Source organism: Chelonia mydas, chromosome 2, assembly GCF_015237465.2.
Source record: "Chelonia mydas isolate rCheMyd1 chromosome 2, rCheMyd1.pri.v2, whole genome shotgun sequence".
Lineage (NCBI taxonomy): Eukaryota > Metazoa > Chordata > Testudines > Cheloniidae > Chelonia > Chelonia mydas.
The window spans coordinates 242,361,823-242,383,005 of NC_057850.1; the positions used below are offsets into that span (position 1 = coordinate 242,361,823).

A 21,183-nucleotide genomic window follows, 5' to 3' on the forward strand; every position below is an offset into this window, starting at 1 on the left:
CAGAATAGCTGAATTCAAAGTAATCATGTGGTGTTAATATGAATGCCATGCTTACAGCAGATGCATTTCCATCAGAATGAACTCTGCAATATTTCTAGTTTTAGCAGTATTAACTATTTTAAGTGTAGGGAATCTCTTTAGAAATGATACTCTCTAAAACTAGAATTAACATTGTGTTCCCACTGTAGCATGTACAAATATACGGTATACTGTTAATCTTTGCTAAAGAAACCATTCCTTGTGGGTACTTGAACGTCTTGTGAATGTATAGCCTTCATTTTCTTTAGTACCCCGATGCTTAATACAGGTATAGCAAACTGATGTCAGAACATGACTATTTTTTATAGTTAAAAATGACAAAGAATAAAGAGAATTGTCTTTATTTTTAAATATTAGTAACACTGCACAAAACAATTAAGTGGTACTTAAGTGACAAACAAAAACTGTTCTCAATCTTAAATTTCAGATAAACCTAATTTAAGTACCCTAACAATCTGCATACGGTTACATTTTCCTAATGCAAGCATCATATGCTAAACCATCCAAATATTGTAGATTACCAAGATTTCTTATATTTTAACAGTCATTCTAGAACAACAGATTTTACTTCTCTTTAGCATCTTCTTTACATCGTGTGCATTGCTACATTTTGTAAATACCAAGGTGAGTGAATTTCTCCAGGAAATTTGGGTTTCCAACAGTGCCAGGTTTAAGTCAGTTACATCACCAACATAAAAGCAAAAAGAGCAGAGACAAAAGAACAAAACGAAAACATGTCTGATAACTAGTATTCATAGGTTAAAGAGAAAAGGCAACCCACTGGCAAGGAACATGCAGGAAAGTAGTTAAGACAATAGAAAGATTCTACCTAGTGCTCAGTTAAAAGGTTAGGAGAAGCAGTGTGACATGCACATAGAACAATTATGGGAAGCACGGAAGCAATCTTGCCAGACTCAAAATATTTCTTTTAAAGTGAGGAAAATGTTTCCAAACTTAAAAGTTTAGTCCTGCCATATAACTGATGTAAAATATACTTTCCTCATGTGTGACTGACATTCTAGATATATATATATTTCTGCAAAGAATTACTTGCTAGAATCATATGGAACCTGAAAACGTGTTCAGGATCTGAAATCACTCCGCAGAAATCAAGTGTAAATTTAAAGTAAATTAACATTTAGATAATTTGTCTGGAGAGACTTTGGAGAAATTGAAAATGATGAAAAATATAAGGAATGATTTCACTCAGTGACTCACCAGGAGTCTACCATGCATAATGAATCAGTATGAATATTTACAGGAGACCAGAATCACACTGGCTTTCTTAGATCACCAGATGTAACTTCAAAATGCAACATAAATGTGACAGCATATTTAAATCATCATAACAGAAATAACTTTTTTCTGCCTAGATTAGAAAAAAGTTAATGTAAAATGCAATTATGAAGTTTACATACTGATTACTAGATTGTTTCTTAAAGCTAGTTTCTAAAGGCTTAGTCCTACTCTCACCAAAGTCAATGGGAAAGCTTCTCTTGATTTCAATAGGAACAGGATCAAGGTTTAACTCAGATATGTTAACAGGCCTGAGGATACCAGAAGGAGTAGACCTAAAGAGACATTGTTACAACCCCTTATATCCTAGAGGAAAACACAAGACTACAGTAGATCTAGTTGCCGGGAAGGAAGAAGTAAGTGATTCTGCAAGATTTTCCAAGTTTCAAACACAACGCACCTCTAACCAAAATCAGCCTACTTTGAAGTCCCCAGTCTGACTGGCAAAAAAGCCACTCTGTGCTGCTAAAGGGTAATACAGTGCAATTTTAGTGTAGTTTTAAACACGACTCCTCTTCCTTACTAAGTGTATACAATCAAAAAAAATATACACAAAAAAGTGTGCTCAAATGTAACAACAACATATGGTATCATTGTAAAGGTACTGAATATCGGAGGAGTCCATTTTAGTGATTCCCTTTGGTTGGCTTCTTCTTCTTCTGTTCCTCTCTCTGCTTCTGCTTCCTCCTCTTGCTGCCTTCTTTGTGTCCTGAGGAGATATGGCTTGTAAAACACAGTTCATAATATTCAATTGACTTTTCCTTTATAAATGCACACATTCTCTGAATGGTTTAGATATTCTTTCAAGAAGACTTGGTCTAATGTGGTTTGTTTCTTTAGTTACCAGTTTCACTAAGTCTAATACAAAGCTAGGAAAGAAAAAGCTTCAGTATTTTTGAAGTTTGGAAAGGTGTAAAAAAACAAACAAACAAAGAACTTCAAAGCCATTCAGGAAGAGCCTCAAAAATAAAACTTACAAAATGGACACAAAAATAAATAAACCTAGAGTATATGCAGACAGTGCTATTGCCTAGTCACAGCATTTGAACTTACCATAGTACTTGCACTATCTTCCTCATTCTAAGGATAGAAAATAATCTTGAGTAAGAACGACTTGCTATATGTTAACATTTACTGGAGCCCACTGTGTATGCCGAACATCAGCCTGTGCATGCTTCATCAGCTAAACTAGGTGGATTTATATTGTATGCCTTGTGCAAGAGAACAAGGATTAGATATCAGGACTAAGCTACTTATAAACTCAAGTAACTATCTAGCTCCACTTCAGAGGAGCATATGCAAATGAAGTCTGTTTTTGCAGCACCTAATATGCTTTTTCCCTGAGTCTCCATCAGGTCATGTGATCACACTGCAAGAGTGGCCCTAGCCATTGTATCAGCCAGGGTGGAAAATCCTTTGGCCCCACTTCCACCAGCCAAGAAAAAAGGGCAGCCAATCAGAGTGGAGCAAAAAGGCGAAGCAGTACGGCACCGCCTAGAAGTTAGTGCCTGGGATGACTGCTCTGCTTGCTTACCCCTAGAACTGTCATGGTCACACTATCCCATGCATTTAAGGGAGATGTGAAAACCAGAATCATGTATCAGAACCCACCTGCTTCCTCTCAAACTTTGGGTAAAACAGAACTGTCTACCCAGGCTTTTGTTGTGTACAACTCACCATGGAAAACAGAACCATCTCCATTCAAGTCTAATGAATTATATTAATTCTAATCTGAACTAAAACCAATAGATTTAGACTGATGTTTACAATTCCCTTCAAGATTTATTACACAAAGCTTTAAGAAAAAGAACGTGCTTCTAACTCAGCAATACTGTTTCACTGAGCAGCAGCATGATCTGGTGGACAGGGCAGACAAAACAAAGTCTCACCACTACATATCAGATATAGGGTTGAAGAGGGAGAATGGGATAAGAAGGATAAAGCACCAGACTGGGAATGTGGAGACCTATTCTGATCCTGATTTTTCTAGTTAACTGCTACGTAATCATGAGCAGATCACTTCATTTCTAAATCAGTTTCCCTCATCTGTAAAGTGTGAATAATGATACTTCCCTACCTGTGTACGTACTTTGAGGTCAACTGATTAAAAGCACTAAGTAAGAGTTAAGTAAGTATTAACCATCGTGCTTTACAATCTCTCTTGTGGGCTCTACCCTTAAGTCCTCTTAAAAGTAGAATGCCTATTTAAATCAATGGGAGTTTCACCCACCTCACAACTGCAGTACTTAAGGGAAAGTTTCCAGCTTTAGGTCAGCAGAACGATACGGTATTCTTTTGGGCCAAATTCACTTCAGGAACCAGCAGACAGCTTTTGAATTTGCTAGAGTTGAACCCATTTATGCCAGTGGTGAATTTGTTCCTTGGCTATTATTTCAGCTCCTACACTGTATACAGCAGCATTATTTCATAATATATGCTTAGTAACCATAGGATTTAAGAAACTGTGCTCCTTATTTAATAGTTCAGCCACGTGCTATTAGCCTGGGCAAGTTAAAGAGGAAACCAGTTTTGCTGTTTAAAGGATGAGAAAAAACAGCAGTGTTCTGAGTGGAACTTGTGGAGACGCTGACTAAGCTTTTCCTATTCAAACGCACCATACCACCTTGATGTCCACAGATGCTGCCACCAGACACAAGTTATTGAACATGTGCTTACTACTAAGAATGAAGCACCATCAACAACACTTTGCTTCATGTATTAAAGTAGTTCACTCTGAAAATCAAGCCCCTTCACCAACTGCACTTGACCTACAATTGTAAAAACTCCTTGAGTTGCCTTATATCTGAATGCAACAGACCAGAGGGATCTTATCTCAGAAGGGAACTAGCAGCCCTCTTAGAATAGAGGAGAGAAGACAGTGCAGAATAAGGTGGTCAGGTGAAGAATCTCCTATAAAAAAGAATCAGTTAGCAATGGGCTGAATTCACAGGATTTCCCCTTTTAGTGAGAAAAGCAAAATCAATAGCATAATTAGCCACTCCAAACTAGTCAGTTTAATGACTATGTTAGCAATGATATTCTGAAAGAACCATTACAGCCTAATGATTTACACCCTTATTCTCATTTTCCCTTCACAAAAGAAGGTCAGTAATTCTGAAGGGGCTTTTACATACAGGTGACACTGATTCTACATGGCTTTTAGAAAAAAAGCCTCATTCAAAAACATAGGAAGGAACCCTATATCACTTAACCAGGATGCAGACAATCCAATATAAGTTAACTTGTTGTATACGGATACAATATGCTTCATTACGTAAATAATTGACCAAAACTAGCACTAAATGTTAGAATAGATGGGTACTAAGGAATTGAGACTGACAGCAAGATCTCTGGCTAGTCTCCGGAATGATCTCTCACGGGAAACAGTGACATTTAAAACTAAACCACCAAAACACTACAATAAGGACCACTCCTGGAAAGACAGGACTAATGGGTCTTCTCCATTTCTAAGCTTCTGTGATGAAGAAGTCCCTCTCCCCCCGTCAAAGTGGGCCAGAGTCTCTGCTGGGATAAATCCACGTCGCTCCACAGATAGTGGTGCTATGGTCATTTGCACCGCAGAGAATCTTCCCCAAACAGGCAGAGTAACTCCTGATGAGACAAGGTGATGAGCCCTTTAACTCTTATACAAAGAGTCCCACTGACCTTCTCAACTGAAGTGTATCTAGTAATCTTCAGTGGGATGCAAGATTGCCCCCAAAGTCAATGGAAAATGAAGTTATTTGAATGACCAAGCAGCAGAATTTAACAACAGGCATGCAGATTACAAATCGTGGTGAAATGATGACACTGCTGCTTCATTAGTTAATATTTGATTAATTTGAAAAATATTTGTCTCTGGAGAGTCAGAGACAGTCAGTAGCCAACAAGATGAGAAGTCACACAATGAAGATTTGGTGAAATTGACTCAGGGTTTTTACAGTCTCTCTTCAGTCAAATAGTTTGTTTTGTTTTGTGGGGGATCAAGGGGGAGGAGAGGAGAGATAAAATTCTCACATCCCAAAGTGACCATGGTACTTTTCTAAAGGTTAGGTATTGCAACACAGAGATTACACATGGATAGAGAGGCTGTAAAGGTGGTTTGTCAGAGCTTCCCAAAGCCTATTTAAAGACAGATGGCAGCCACTAACTCGGTGCTTTCTTGCTTTTGTCAACTCCTGACACAAACTGAGCCAGGTGAAGCAGTCCAGCCAATGTAACCATTGAACTGTGACCCATTTCTAGAACCTGAAACCTTGGTTACATGCCACTATCTCCTCACCTGTCCTTTCTACTTTATGCCCCACCTGTATCCACTTCTCCACAAAGCTTCCACCTAATGGAAGACTTCAAAACACTGTGAAAGCAGTTTTATCCTTAAAACCTACTGAAGTAAAACTGAAGCTTTCTGACTTCAAACAACCCCCCCCCCACCCCATCAGGGATCAATAAATCTGGCAGCCTCTTCACCGCGTCCAAGGCTGCCTCTTAGTCTTTCCAATGCTCTGGGTCCTCCATTTAAGTGGGCTTCAGAGCACACAATGTTTCTGAATCTCTAGAAGGCATGAGATAGATGTATTTAGTCTAGGGCTTCAAAGCACATCACACCCTTGAGAAGCAACAAGGAGTGACGTATGGACAGAGTGTTTACCTAAATATACTAGTGCCCTGCAGAGAGCACTACTACCCAGCTCCCCTACGGTCCTCTTCATCCTGATAGAATCAGGTGGGGGGGGGGGAGAGGAAGAGAGGCAAAAGTAGGAGGTGCTGAATCCTTTGCTCTGCTAAGACAGCAGAACTGTGGGATGGTGAGAGCAGCCCCATTCCCTCTCCCCTCAGCCCGCAGAGAGGAGAGTAAGCCAAGTAGATTGGCAGGCAGCAATAAGGAACAATACACTCAGCAGGCTGGTTTCACTGCCTGTAACTAGTACAAAGTGCATCCCCTAGAGCAGCTCCTTTACCTCTTCCTGCCCCCCAACCCATTGTGGGCAGCAGAAAAGAACACATCCTGATCTTTTTACTTTGGCTTTACCACAGAGAATCTCGGGGAGGCAGGGGATGGATGTGAATCACTCTTTCCTCAGCTCCAGGTTGGCAGCATTGCTCCCTGGCTGCTGCTACAGCCTGCTTGAAGTATGGTAGCAGCTGCTCTCCTGTGTGGGCAGAGGGTGGGAAGGTTAGCCAGTGGATTCAGTCACTGGCTCACTGCCTCTAGTCCCAGAGAGACAGACATTTAAGTACTGCTCTCAGACTCTCATGAGGGTGGAATCCCCCTGCACAAAATCTTCCCATGAAGTGAAACAGCAGTGGCTCAGTTCTGCACATAGGGCTTCCTAGGCTGACATGACTGTGTGAGGGGCAGAGGTGATTGGCCTATAAAAAGAAAATATTTTCTATTATGCTTTAAAATATATTTGATTAAGTCCAAACTCATCAAATGCTAACAAGGTGTGATTTGAAGGTTATCATTACTTTATTTTGTTCACACCTTCCTATGAGCCATTACAAAGCCCTCACCTCTAATAAGTTATACCACAAACAATAATTTAGGTATGATTTGATTCAAAGAGACATTGTAACACCAGGAGGGTGTTTAACCCCCTGCATAACACAGGCCATAGAATTTCACCCACTAATTCTTGCACCAAGTCCATAACTTTGTCGAGCTATAGTGTATTATTTAGGAAGACAATCTTTATTCAAAGACTTCAACTGATAGTGAATATACTTCATCCCTCGGTAAGTTGTTTCAATTGTTCACTACCCTCACTGCTCAAATGCTGCGCCTTATTTGTAAGCTGAGTTAACTAGCTTCATCCTTTGAAGTAATTTAGCATCACTTAAGTTAAACAGGCTTTTAAGCAAAAAAGCTTTAACCACCTGTTTAAGCCTTCCCTTTGCATTCTTCACCAAGCTACAGGTTACCTATTTTTCATAGTCAGCCTAGCAGAATTGCCATGAAAATGTAATGACCTAAACAAAAAGTCTACTTGTCTGCCTTTTGCAAAGATGATACTGCTAATGAAGAAACTCTGATTTTTTTTTTTTTTTTAAACTCACCCTGGGCAAGCAGAAGCTTGCAATGCTATGCAGCTTAGGAAGCCCTACCCGCACAAGGGACTCAACATAGCTCTCCATGGGGGACAATTGTGCAGGGGATGCCACCCTCATGAAAGCAAGACAGCAGTGCCTGAAAACAGCTCCCTCTGAGCCCAGGCCAGGAGGCAGCAAGCCAGTGACTAAATCCACTGGCCAATTTTCCCACCCTCTGCCCACAGAGGAGTGCAGCTGCTACCACATCACATGCAGTCTAGCAGCGGCTAGGGAGTATTCATTCAGCTCTACCCCTGCCTTCCAAAGATTCCTGGGGTTAGGTCTCAATTCCCACCTTCTTCCCCTCCCCCACCCTCCCAAAAACCCCTCCAGCAACTCTGCTCATGCAGCTTGCCAAACATTTTTCCATCCATTGTACAGCTGAATCAAAATACCTTGGTAAATTAGAGAGTAATAAGTTGGGGGTAACATTATTTGGTGATTTTACTACTTAGTAACATAATTCATGATATTTGCAAAGAAAGAGACTGCATTGTGGACACAGTAAATTCTAGGAGCTTGACTTCTCACGTGAGGAATCCATGCCAGAATTAGATCAAGATTAGTTAAGCTAGGTTTTTTAAATGGTTTCCTTTTCAATAATGCCAGCAGATGAAAATGGGTGTTAAGTAATGAATGGATTAGGGTTTAAGATATAGGTTAATACAGGATACTTTATCACTCAAAAGGGAAAACACAAACCTTGCAGTATTAATTTACAAGTTAAGAACTTTTAATTTATATGTATTATTTACACACTATTTTTAACAATAAAACATTTAAACCACTTCACTAGGCAACTCAGCTTTTTAAAGTTCAAACTCTGATATACCTGGAGAGTATTTGGACTTCAAACAGTTCTATAACCAGAATAAGCTCATTTGATATTTGTGAGGTAAATGTGGTTTCAACATGGATTTCTGTATTCTAAAAGGCAGCTAAGCCATCTATCCACTAAAAATCATTAGTAATGTGAGAGTTAACACATTTCTATAAGAAGGCAACAAGAAGCTGATAAAAATGTGAGTGCAGATTTGTTCCATCCCAACACCTTTCACACAAACAGAACATAATTTGGGTTACAAATTGTCCCACTGAATGGGAAACTCGCACTTGATTTCTCCCAACCACACTTATCAGGGATTTTTTTTTTTTTTTTTTAATTTGCAACAATCTTGCACGATGGCCACAAATCTAATCTCACTTATGAAGATTGTTTGAAGTTATTTGGCTTCAACAAAAATAGTTAACTAAATTATTTTACCTTAATCTTATCTCAGGTGTCGTGCTGCAGCAGTGGTTCTTAAACTGTGGTCTGTGTCCCACTGGTGGCCTATGGACATTTGTTGGTGGTAACATTGTGCTAGCTTCTCCTCTTCATTTCAAAGCTGATTGATGTCAATGGTAAAACTTTCATTGACTTCAATGGGCTTTGGATCAAGCTCTAAAAGATGCCAATAGTACATTAGATGGTTTCTTAACATTTTTCCATGAGAGCAATTGATGTAGCTGCCACAGTGATGTCTGGAATCCCAGCCAGAGTGGAGATCATCTGCATAATCAAGGATGTGAGGGGCAGCAGGTGCCCACAGAGTCCACTTCCTATCATAAAGGCTCATTATGCAGAGGTTTATAACCTAGCAGTAAGAAATGCATTCTTGGCTTAAACTTCAATTACAAAAAGTCTTAATGGAGAAGGGTGGGAAGTTTTTTTTGTTTTTTGAACTTTGAATCCTATCATGTAAACCTACAAACAGCTTATTGGGCAATCATGGTCTGCCAGGGGAACAAGCAGTAGCTGTAAAATACTTACAGAATGACAGTGAAGTCCTGACCCCACTGAAGTCACTGGCAAAAACTTACTTTAAGCGGTCAGGATTCCCCCCCACCCCAAGTCCTTCCATCTGTTGAATGAATATGAAAAAGGTGGCAAGGGATTATATGAGAGATGAGAAGATTCTGTACAGCAGACAGTGACCTATAGTTACATTAGTCATGTTTAGGTCTTTGTGCACATATACTTGGGACTTACTTTAATTACAGCCTAATGGACATAGGGGTGTAAGGAGATTTGCAACTAAAAACTTTATGTAAATGGTGTTAAGGTTGCAACAAGGAAATTCAAATGTTTTGTCAGAAACTTGGATACTGCTTAGAAAGTGTTCAGATCCCCATTCCAGTTAGAGGAAATGGAATCTGAATTCCCTCAAAAGGTCAGATCTAGGGTTTGGGAAGTCACAGACACAGGGACAGCCACACAATTCAAATCCAGATTCATTTCAGATCTTCAGCTCCAGGGTTTGGTTCGGACTCATCCCTAGAAGAGTTTTTGCTACATCATATATACACATTAAAGGCCTGATTCTGCAGTCCTTATGCAGGCAAAACTCCCAGGGACTACAGGATGCCAGGATCAGGAAAAGGAGGTTTCTCAAACATTCACTCATTTCTGCTGATTTCCCAACCTAAAGTAATTCTGTGTTTGACATCTCTTGGGCTGCATGCAAGACAATGTCACAAGCAGAGGATCATAGGTGGAGAAACAGCAGGAGCTGAGGCACTTAAGATAGGTTTTTTGGTCCATCAGTGTTGATGAGCAGGGAAATCGGATCCATAAATAGAAATATTTCCGCCAATGTCTTGGGTATTTTTAGGGACTCATCACCTCTTCTACTAGGCCCTATTCAAGTTCATTTGCTCCTTAAGGCAAAACTCTTGTTGAAAGCTATGGCAGTGGGCCTGCTTCAACATGGCCAAAATGAAGGGTCTTTTTCAGCAACTAAAATCTGCTGACCTTGGGTAGGCAAATCTCCAGCTAATTTTAATAGGGGTTTTGTCTTATATTGTGCCGAGGACGGCAGGGCCAGGTTCTATGCATGGCCAAGGACTTGCTATTCAGACAAACTGAAGTAGTCAAATGGATTTTGTTGTCCTAGCTACCAAACTTATCGTAGCCGTAAATATTACAGGAGGCAAGAATACAGGGGGATCTAATCAGATCTAGAATCTGATGGTGACAGGATCACATGGTCAAAATTATGGCAAAAAGTATCCATGGCAATTGTTGGGCTTCCTTATTTACCTTTGGAGGCTGCTCAGTTCTCAGCACTAGATATCAAGATGCACAATCTGTGCAAAGCACCTTTGGTACATCCATGCTACAACTGGGAGCCAGCCTCCCAGCCTGGGTAGACAGACCTGTGCTAGCTTCATTCATGAAAGCATACTAAAAATAGCAGCGTGGATGTTGCAGTGCTGATGGAGACTCAGGCTAGCCACTCAAGCTTAGACACAGGGAGCTGGAGCGCCCGAGCCACAATGGTCACACTGCTACTTTTAGCATGCTAGTACAAGTCTACCTGGGCCAGGAGACTTGCTCCCAGCTGCACTGTAGAGACTTAGGCCTCAAGGAATTCCCACTTCCAGAAACAATACTCAGTTGCTGAAGTCTGGACTTATTCTCATTTGGGGAAGGAAAACCAAGCAGTTTATTTAAATAAATATGAAAGCACACTGTGATTAGTTAAGGACTTCCTGGTCTTTAAAGGCAAAATGCATGGATATTTTTTGAGAGCATTACTTTTTGCTATTCCTACAGGGTCATACTCAACCCCTTTTGGAGGATGTGCCCTATACAGTCAGGACATTTGTGAATTTAGACTGAATTGCGGGGCACAGCTAGTACAGAATGAAAGCCCACAAGCTGGCAATCGTTACCCGCTGGGGAGCTAGCATTAAGTCAGTATACAGCAATGCTTTCTTTCTTGGGTTTTTGATTCTCTCTTTTGACTAAATGAGTCATTTTCTGTACATTTCTCATTAACCTTTATGTGCACACCTGATGTATAAAAAGGGGTCTCCAAGCTGCTTGTAACCCGAGCTCTATCTTGTTCTTCCACCTCATCGTTATGATAGGCATGTTTGGGGAAAGTGGCAGGCTTGTGGGACTTCGGGAGGCGGATATTGGTAGACTGGAAAGGTAGGGCCTGTTGTCCTCTACGGCTGCACTCCTCAGCAAGAGCTTCCTCATCTGCCACACCTGAAAAGCAGACAAGTCAAGAGAAATGAGCTGGAAGCACATCAAGGCTTTAGCTTAACCTGAAACAACTGGAAATCAGGCTGGAAGTCAGGAACACTAAGTTACACCCTGGTATTGACAGACTCAGTCTGTTGCCTTGAGCAAGCCATTTAAACTCTTCATGCCTCAGTTTCTCCATGGTAAGGACAGGGATAACATTACTCTCTACCACCAGCCCATGTTACTGTCCTCTGAGCTACTGCACAAAGTCTGGGAATGTCCCCTTCCCCCCTCCACACACAGAATCTTACTACAGTGGACCCACCCTGCCAGATTCTGGTGGACAATCAAAATACTCGAGCCCGAGCAGCAGAGCACACAAGCTGAGCCCCACTGTACTGATCAAGGGCTTTTTCCTGGTTTCCCCCGCTGCAGCTGAAAAAGCCATCCCACTACAGCTCTGATTGAGGCCTCCACAGAAGGGGTACGCACTGCAGCAGAGAGAAGCACAGTCTACTGCCAAGAGGGAAAGAGTCCAGTTAGGCTGACTCCAGGGATGAGGAGAGGGCGAATTTGGCTCTCAGGAAGGAAGGAAGGAGAGCTGAGACTCTGAAACCGAAGAAAAAAGTAGGAGGAAAGATCAGCAGGAGGGAGGAAATAGGGTTGAAGAGAAAGGGGTAGAGAAAGAGCACGCATGCGCGCACGAGAAGAGAAGAAACATGATGGAAATAAAATGAAGAGTTCAGGAAAATACATAAGAAAAAGTCGTACCACTATGGGAGTTCAAGTGAATTTGCCTTGCTGCACTATTTGTGACAACATCAATACAATAAAGCAGAGAAGTCAGCCCCTTCTGCTGGAGCTACCATATCAAAACATTAGCAGTAAAAACGCTGATAGGAACACAGTACTGAGGGAGGAAAAAAACCCTCAAACAGGAACAGAAGGAAAAAGGCACAGAAAAGCTAAAATCTATAATGGGAAAGAAAGCTGACGACCCGAACAACAGTTAGTTACACATTAGGAAAAATACTGAAGGAAAAGAGGGAGGTAAATAGGAGACAAAGGAGCTTTTTTTGTTTAACTTTTATTAATCCAATTACTTGATCACTTAATATTTGATTAAATGTGGCATTTTATATGCATCAAAACTGGCATGTCACATTCTGTAAGTTTTTTCCACACTATTTCATGCATCAGCTGCATACGGATGGGTGTGTTGCATTAGTTAATGTCTGGAAAATGCTTTGAAGATAGAAAAGCACTATGTATGCATTAAGCAATAACAGTAATCCAGGGTCAGTTGTTATCCAGTTACCTAAGCAACTCTTGTGTGTTTTAAAACAGTGCTGGGATACTTACAGGTGGAAGGATTATGGTTTTCTTTTTAAACTCATTGTTGCATATGGAATATTACATTTAGGGATCAGGAAGAGGAGATGGGGTATAATTTTTTACTTCTTGCATAGGACAATTCAGCTCTCAGCCACATGGAGCAACTAAAATCCTACGTAAGTGGCAGATGTGTTTATCATACTTGTATTTAAGTGACTTTAGCTTGCCAGCAGTTTTGAACATACACCAAGTTTAGTCAGGAGTATTATAGAGGTGGTAGAACTGATCTGTTTATGCTGTACGATGTTTTGGTTAGGCCTTGGCCTCCTTCGTAGATTTAACAGTCAAACCTCCCCCTATCTGAAAGACAAGCAAGAGGGAGACACAAAAGAGAAGCTGTGTAAAAAAAAAAAAAAAAAAAAGCCAGGCATTTCCACATGGAGGTGCAACCTGGCTGTGCCCGTTATATTGACTTTAAGAGAACGCAATTGGCCAGCTGTTCCCTAAAGTTTTACTGTGCTGACAATAGAAGATCCCTGGCAGTATGGCTTCACCAACAAATTCAATGGCCTCGATCCCATGTGGAGCAGAGTACCTTCAGCTGCCATTACTATGGAAAGCAGCTGAGAGTGCTCTTCACTATGCAGGATCAAAGCCAATGAACAAACATTAATTCAAATCTTTAGCTTCCTGCTGGAGAAACTAGAATCCTTGTGAAGGGTTTCACGTCCATGCTATCATGTGAGATGCTGTCTATGCGGCACTTGGCACAGGCACTTTACACATGTATCAATCTCATTACACCAGGTCTGTTAAGAGGAATCCTTTTAAAGAATGGTAAGAATAGAAAATCAAACTCAGTGGAAAAGTCCAACATACCAATTAAGCTATCATGGCAGATCAAGGGAGTTGATTTCCTAACAAATTACTTTGCAAGTTCAGTAAGAGATTCCTCCCCTCCTACAGGAACACAGCTCTCCCTTTGATGTACATCAAAATTCTCCGGTGCACATTTATAGTTTATATCTGAAAGCAGATGCACATATTAGAAATGTGCATTAGCCATTAGTTGTAGGAGTTTTATGTTTGTACCCCTTTCAGGAAAGGCTGCTTCTTACCAGCTGAAATGAAAATGGACACTATTGTAAATACTGGGGTAGGTATTACATTACCTACCTCTATGCTACACAAACATGGACAAACTGAATTCACTGAACTGTTCCAGCTAGGTCTCCGTCACACCCAGAATTCCAGAGTTTTGACTTTTATTCAGCCAATATGAAGGAAGAGTTTGAAAGACCCAGAATTCAGAGTACTGTAATCTCACTACCCGAGCAGCACACTCCTCAGCATGATTTTGTGCGCAGCCTCTTACACCCTAACCCCCTATCCAGCAGTTACCCTCCCTTCTTTCTGCATGTGGGTGTGTCATACAGATACTGCAGCTCACTCCAGGAACTAGCAACAGCACTAAAAAGCGTTTAACAAAGCAGCAGAAAAGTCCAACAAGTTCTCTTGGCTCCAGGCTTATAAAATGACATTTCACACACACAAAAGTTTTAAAGTAGACTAAAGTATTCTGAAAAATGCCAAATGCCCTCAACTCCCAGTGAATTCACTTACATTCTCGGCAAGAGATAGGCTACAACTCTCTGGCTTCTATTGAATTCCACGGCAGATCCTCTTCCTATTAGACCTCAGTTGTACCAAGTGCTGAAGGATGGTCTTTAGTTAAAACGGTAGCTTTGCATCCAGGAAATCTGGGTTTAATCAATGGCTGTGCCAGACTGTGTGACCTTGGGCAAGTCACTTACTTTGTGCCACCATTCCCCATCTGTAAAATTCTCTTTATCCTTATAATTTAGAATAAGCAATTTGGGAAGGACCATCTTCAAAGAGAACACTGCCTAGCCCTTGAAGGTCTTTGGTTAGTTCTTTTAGGTGCTATACTGTGATACAAAACATTAGATTTCTCTGGTACTTATTCGGGCTAGGGAAAACTATATAGCCATGTCAAGGGCATGTGAGTATGCTACTGCAAACTGCCACAGGCCCACTGAAGCCAGCTGATTTCAGCCATGCCAGTTGCTGTGTACCAAAAGTTGCACACAGAAAGCTTCCTAATACCTGATCTGCCAAAATCAAGTCAGCAACACAAGACAGGTTTCAACCTGTCTGGGGCTTATCGGAGTGATGCAGCTGCAGCTGCACCTGAAGCACAAAAAGGCTTAGCGTTGCTGTGGAAAAACAATATGAGATACTTAGGCATTGTCAGCAAAGAGCAAAGCCGGTAAGGGATGTTTCCAAACTAGCTCAAGCCTATCTCTTGCCTAGAAGGGGATGGCAATCTACACTAAAACAAAGTACAGTTCTGTGATATGGAATGCAGCAATACACACCTGTTCTGGAAATAAATACTTTTAACTTATTTATAAGCCCTGCTTACTATCCTGGATTTAAGGTTACCTCAAGGAATTTTGATTAGTGTCTCATACATTCCCTCCAACAAAGGAGCTACACCCCTTTAGAAACTGTAATCTTAAACCTAGTTTAGTGAGTGCTTTATTGCAAGAAATTGCATTTTCTTACATACTGCCTAGTGTAACGATGCTGAAGGACACAACGTTAAGTAACTGCACATCAGACATCACATACTGAGTTAAAACTGCTAAAGAACAAATAGTACTGATGTGAAATATTTATCCTAATTAAAAAAGTAAAATATACAGTTAGCTGTCTCTCATTAAGCTACAAACACCACCTCTCCCTTTCCCTCCCCTCCCCACCCAACCACACAAACTAAGGATCTCCACAAACTTCTGTGTTCCCTATTTCCAGTACAAAAGGATTTAGTTTATCTTCCTCTGAACCAAATGCACTGGAAGTTTCACTCCACTATACATTGAGAACACACACATTTTCCCCTTCCTAGATTTATGACATCTGGAAGCATTTGATGTTCCTCACAATTAGCTATACGCAATACTGTTAAGTGTACAGTGCACCAAATATTGTACTGATGACTGTGTCTGTACTCCAGTTGATTACTTAAGTTTTTGTATTTGTTTTCCATAGTATACTAAAACAGATTAAAGCTTACTTTGCATGTGCATGCTGTATTCTTTTCTACCTATTTCATTTTTTGCAGTTGTGGATCTTTATTTTGTCTGTAAAAATTCAGACAAGTGGTGAATAAAATACAATAAAAGTACTGTATAAAAACAGCCATTGCAGGACATTTAAAAATCAATATATTTGTGTGTACACACACACACACACACACACAGTGTTTTCACAAACATTCAGAAGTTATTTGTCAGCTGCAATGTTTGTACTGAATAAATGAGAGCCACAGTATCTGTGTTGTTGTGGGAAAGGGTAATCTGAAAACTGATTATATCTTAGATCCTCAGTCTACTAAACACTACCAGAAGATTAAACATGCATGTTTATTTTGTGAAAACCGATTTTGGGGGGGTATGTTTATCAGTAAACGTGAAATATTTAGACCCTTGGAATCAATTACTCATTATTTGCTACCCCCTAGTCCAAATACTTTCACAGTTTAAGGCTATACAGGCTGGGATTTATATTTAGAAGCACTGAACTTCTACAACTAGAACAAGGCTCCTGGTGCTTCACATATCTGAAAAATCAGAACCATGATAGAATGTATTTAAAACTAATCTAATTAGAGCCAAATTCTGCCTTCTGTTGCAGGCAGGTGAATCAACTCATTTGGCAGAATATGGTCTTATAATTTGTTAGATCAAGGTGCTGTGTTCTAGAAGGGAAAACCCTTAAGTTCATTTAAGCTATCATTAACCAGCAGAGGGCAATATTGCATATCAAAGGGAAAACTCACATCTGTCAAAATAAAAGATAGCTGTAAAGCCTTTCATTTAATAAAAACAGTGTTTGCATCCTGTAGGTACTACACACTTAAAACAGACTCTTTCACTAAATGAGCACTTTCAGTGAGGATGCCACCCAGGCACAAGCCTTCATTTGCTCCTGGAAAAACCCCTCTTCCCTTGTAACTTTCTTAAAGTGAAAGAAAAAGTACTTGGTAACCAGCAGTTCTATATGGTAGGTAATATTTTATGCAGGTGGGGCACAGTGCATTAGTAATTCCGTACCTTCACGTAGTTCATTTAAAAAAATCATATTCATAAGAGTAAGGTTTTTGGAGAGCAAGAATATAAGTTTTCCTGAGTACTTCACTAAAAAGTGAGTGATTATTGCATTTTAGTCTCTTCTGCATTAAGAGGTTTGCAAACAGTTATTTTAACACACCTTCATTTAGAAGCCAAGGTAGAATAATTTTGGTTAAGGCACAGGACTGGGAAGCATGAAACCTGGGCTTGGCTCTGCCACAGGTTTTCCCCATGTCATTCTGGACAAGTCACTTACTCTGTGCCTCAGTTTCCCATTGTAAAAGGGGGATAGTGATACTTGCTTACCTCATGGGCATATTGTGAAATTAAGTTTATCTTCACAATGCACGTTAAGGTCCTTGGACAGAGGGGATATGGAAGTGGCAATTATTTTATTTAAATTTTCTTTGTCCTGTGGATTGCAGTTTAGAACTAGCCCTCGTTTAGTAGCCATATCTAAACAGAGAACGACTATATATTACAACCACAGGTAAGTTACACAGAATTATATATTCTCATTTCCTAGTTGCAAGCTCTCCCCAGCTCCAATGAACATCTGAATGTTCACACAACATTCATTATAAGCCTTCTAAAGGGAAGGTTAAATTCTCCTCTACATAGCTAGATTTTAAGAAGGCAAGATTAGTATGGGCACTGGCTAAGCATGACTGGCCTTGAAAGCACAACTTTACTGGTACAAAGTGATGTAAATATGCAATACCTGCATTGGTGGGGAAACCTTGAAGACATTGCACCATTTATTTCCTTCTCAGTAGGAAATAATGACACACGGTAAAATTACCTAAGTTGAAAGAGGAGTTTGTTCCAGTAGGGAAGGGTTAGAGAATGCTTGTTATTTTCTTACATTACCAGTAGTGTAATGTCCTGTCTTGAGCAACAATAGTACAAACTGGCCTACGCACAGCCCAATGGAAGAAAAAAAAAAAAAAAAAAAAAAAATTGAGTACGTGAAAGTACATACCCTTATTGGGAGTACTGTTAAGAATAGGGTCACATTATGACACATGGAGACATAATGCACTAATTCACAACTAAAGTTATGCTGAGGCTCAGAAATTACAAAGTGTCATAAAAGCGTCTTAAAATTAAAAGATTAATTTTTCCCCTCGACCTTACCTAGGTTCTTCTAGTGGTGCCCAGAATATCTAAGCACCTTTGTTTAACGTATATTAATGTTCCTCAAGAGCTGCTGATACAACATGACACATTAAAAGAAAACAGTGTGGAAACAATTCTGCTTCTATTTGTTTGTAGAGATGGGGTCAAAACTGGAACTATTTATTCAAGCATTGCCCCCTGGAGACTTCACTTGTATCAGTGGGGATGAATGACCAATAAGACTTTGTAAAAGACTATCAGCTTTGCTCATCTAGTTGTGTCCTTGATTTTTAAGTGCTACAGAGGCACAGCTGCAGTGTAGACATACCCCACTCATTAATACCTCTGCTCCTGATGAGGAGATCAAGAGTCCATGACAACACAGCGGCTGCTGTGAAGATTAGGGCTACAAATGAAAGAGCAGATAAACTTCTAAAGGAATAAAGCTCATTTTGCCAAAAAAAATAAAATAAAATAAAAATAAAAAATAAAACAATCTGAACTATAAAGCTTTCCGAAGTGCTGTCCGCGGCTCTTTATATTCAGTTAACAGTGGGATTTTTTGCAGCAATTAACATCTTCATTAAATAGTTTAAAGACATGCCTTAGTTAATAGGAGATTCTGCCATTCTGTTGACACTTAAGTGAACTGATCAAAAATTAGGAGTACACAAGATGTAATGTGGTGGATGTACAGCCCTTGAGCCCTGATTGACTCAAGGTCACTAAGCACAAGATGCCACCCAATGAGAGCAGTTCTAGGAATCAATAAGCTCAATGAAACACTATGGGGCTTAGTGTTGCCCTAGAAATGTTAGTTTTCATTCACCTCTTCCTAAGGATAAAAATTGTACTTTCTGGATATTGCCATGAATGAGGAGGCACACGATGGACTCAAGTGCAGCTTCTTCTCCTAGATGGGGAGCACACACAGTTGCTCTAAGACAGGACAGAGCTTTAGCAGTATAATACCCTTGGATGCACTAAGATTTATTTGCTCAAACATCTTCCGACCCAATCTGAAATCAGCACACGTAAAAAAGTTAAATTATTTCAGATAAATCTGATTACAACAGCCCCTTAGAGCAGACAACTTATTCAATGAAAAAGTTACCAGAGTAGTCCTAGATTACTGTATACAGAAAAACCCAAGTGGATAAATTGGTTCTCCTGTTCCCCGCTTGAAAGCCACTTTAAAACATATATATATTTATATCTATATATTTAGCAGATGAGGGCACAAGTAGAAAGCAGACCATGTGAAGATTAGAGATATCCTGAAACCTAGAGACACACAAAACAGTATCAAGGCCAACTTTTAAAATTTCTGATTTTGGGTGCTGAATTTAGACCAAATTTTCAGAGTTGCTGCACACCCACAGGTTCCATCAACTTCAACTGGAGTTACAAGATCCTCAGTTCTGGAAAAAAGAGCAGACCCCAGCTTTTTCTAAAATTTGGAACTCAAAGTGAACCCATCCCCCCGCCCCCCCCCCCCCCAAAGAAAAAGAATTCAGAGGCCACTTTAAGTTTTGAGCATAATACTTCAAATAGAGAAATGGAAAAGTCTGTGCTCAGGGTATGCTACTGCAGACTATATTGCCCAAGTTCTTTTGATTAATAATTGCTATGTTTGTTTTTTAAATTCCAGGAAATGCTAATACTGCAGCAAAGTTCAAGATGAAGAGTTATAAAATTCACTTAAGTATGTGCTCTGCAGATTTTTGCCATGCTCAACGAAAGCTAAGTTTTCATTAAATCTTTTTAGAAAAATGTAGCTCTGTGTTAGGCGGGAAATGAACGTGTCTTAAAAAAGATGCTTGATATTTGATAGATTCATATGAAATAAACAGCCATTTTAAGATCTACTGATAAAAATGCAGTTATAGCTTCTTAGCCAAAAGGGCCTGAAATCACGCAGAAGCTATCCATGGAATGTTAGAGCAGCTGCTAAGTCTGCACCGTTTCTCACGGCAGCTTTTCCACAAACTGTAAAGGGTGTAGCTTCAACATAGCAGTTTATCTGATAAACTACAAATGAAAGTGTGAACTTTGACTGGTCTCAGATAAACTGGTCACTTTGACCACTGTGCACAACTATGGATTTTCCTTTGGCCATAAGTAGCTCCACCTAAGTGCATATATTCACTATCATTGTATTCGACAACAGAGAACCCAAAAATAAGGGTTTGCTTGCAAGAACAATGTAATAAGCCTTCCTGTCTCCATGGAGATGCTGTTCACCCTCTTTGCTCAGTGGAAAACCCTTCACACACAAAACTCTGCAAGTGCACAATTTAATCCATTTCCAGGCATTTCTCTGATGCTCAACAGTTACCAGTCTGAGTAGAGATATCAGAAGGCCTTACTGTTTCTTGACCGACGTTCTATCCAGCAGCTTGCCCTGCCCTGTCTCTCTCCATCCCTTCTACCAACAGAAGTTGGTCCAGCAAAAGGTATTACTTCACCCACCCTGTCTCTCTCCAATCCCTTTTGGAATTACCGCCCTGCTTTTAACTCACACAACACAGCCATAGGAACCTATTCCTATCAGGGTCACTTTCTTCATCCACAGAAAGGGACTTTATGAAGTCCAAGCTGGATTTAGAGTGATTAAAGCTGCTCTCTCAAGGTTACTGCCTTCTGAGGTTCTAACATGGGGACCCCAGGCACGGAATCACACCACATTAAATCCTCACCTATGCAGTAGGAATGCTGCTCAGAAAAACTCCCACCTCCACCAATCTTGCTGCATGTGCAACTGATGGTGTAAGTTGGGGATTTCCGATTAGAGGCATAATAATGGAACCTTAGTAGCATGGGAATTCCAACAGCAATGGACCCACACTATAGATTGGAGCAGGACTTTGACAACCACTTACGAGCCAAAGCGGGTGGGGGAAGTAGCTAGAGGAATGTTACTTGTAACGGACATGGCATGGAGAGATTGGCAGTTGTGTGAATAAAACAGTAAAGTCAAGAGGAGAACAGTACGGAATCTGGGACAACGAAAAGGAGTGGAGAGTGATGAAGCAAGCACTACTGTTCTATTTCTGTCATGGAAAGGCCATTGCTTTAGCATGGTTCAATTGCTGGGAAAGGGCAGGGCTCACGGTTTCTTGCTTA

At 40.3% G+C, this 21,183-nt stretch overlaps 1 protein-coding gene across 6 annotated transcripts in view; it reads right to left on the reverse strand.

The window, feature by feature from the left end:
• Positions 1 to 364: 364 nt before the first annotated feature.
• DNAJB6 (DnaJ heat shock protein family (Hsp40) member B6) overlaps positions 365 to 21,183 on the reverse strand; it is a 95,262-nt gene continuing 74,443 nt past the window's right edge. For 4 of the 6 annotated variants that reach the window (XM_007054112.4, XM_027830894.3, XM_043541554.1 and 1 more), the window contains 2 exons: positions 11,267 to 11,467; positions 365 to 2,044 (listed from right to left, as the gene is read on the reverse strand). In XM_007054112.4, the coding sequence (XP_007054174.1) occupies positions 1,962 to 2,044; positions 11,267 to 11,467 (284 nt within the window). In that variant the 3' untranslated portion in view covers positions 365 to 1,961. Of the gene's footprint in view, positions 2,045 to 8,139; positions 9,066 to 11,266; positions 11,468 to 21,183 lie in introns of those variants that run through there. The other 2 variants (XM_043541555.1, XM_037891072.2) reach the window with 2 other exon arrangements.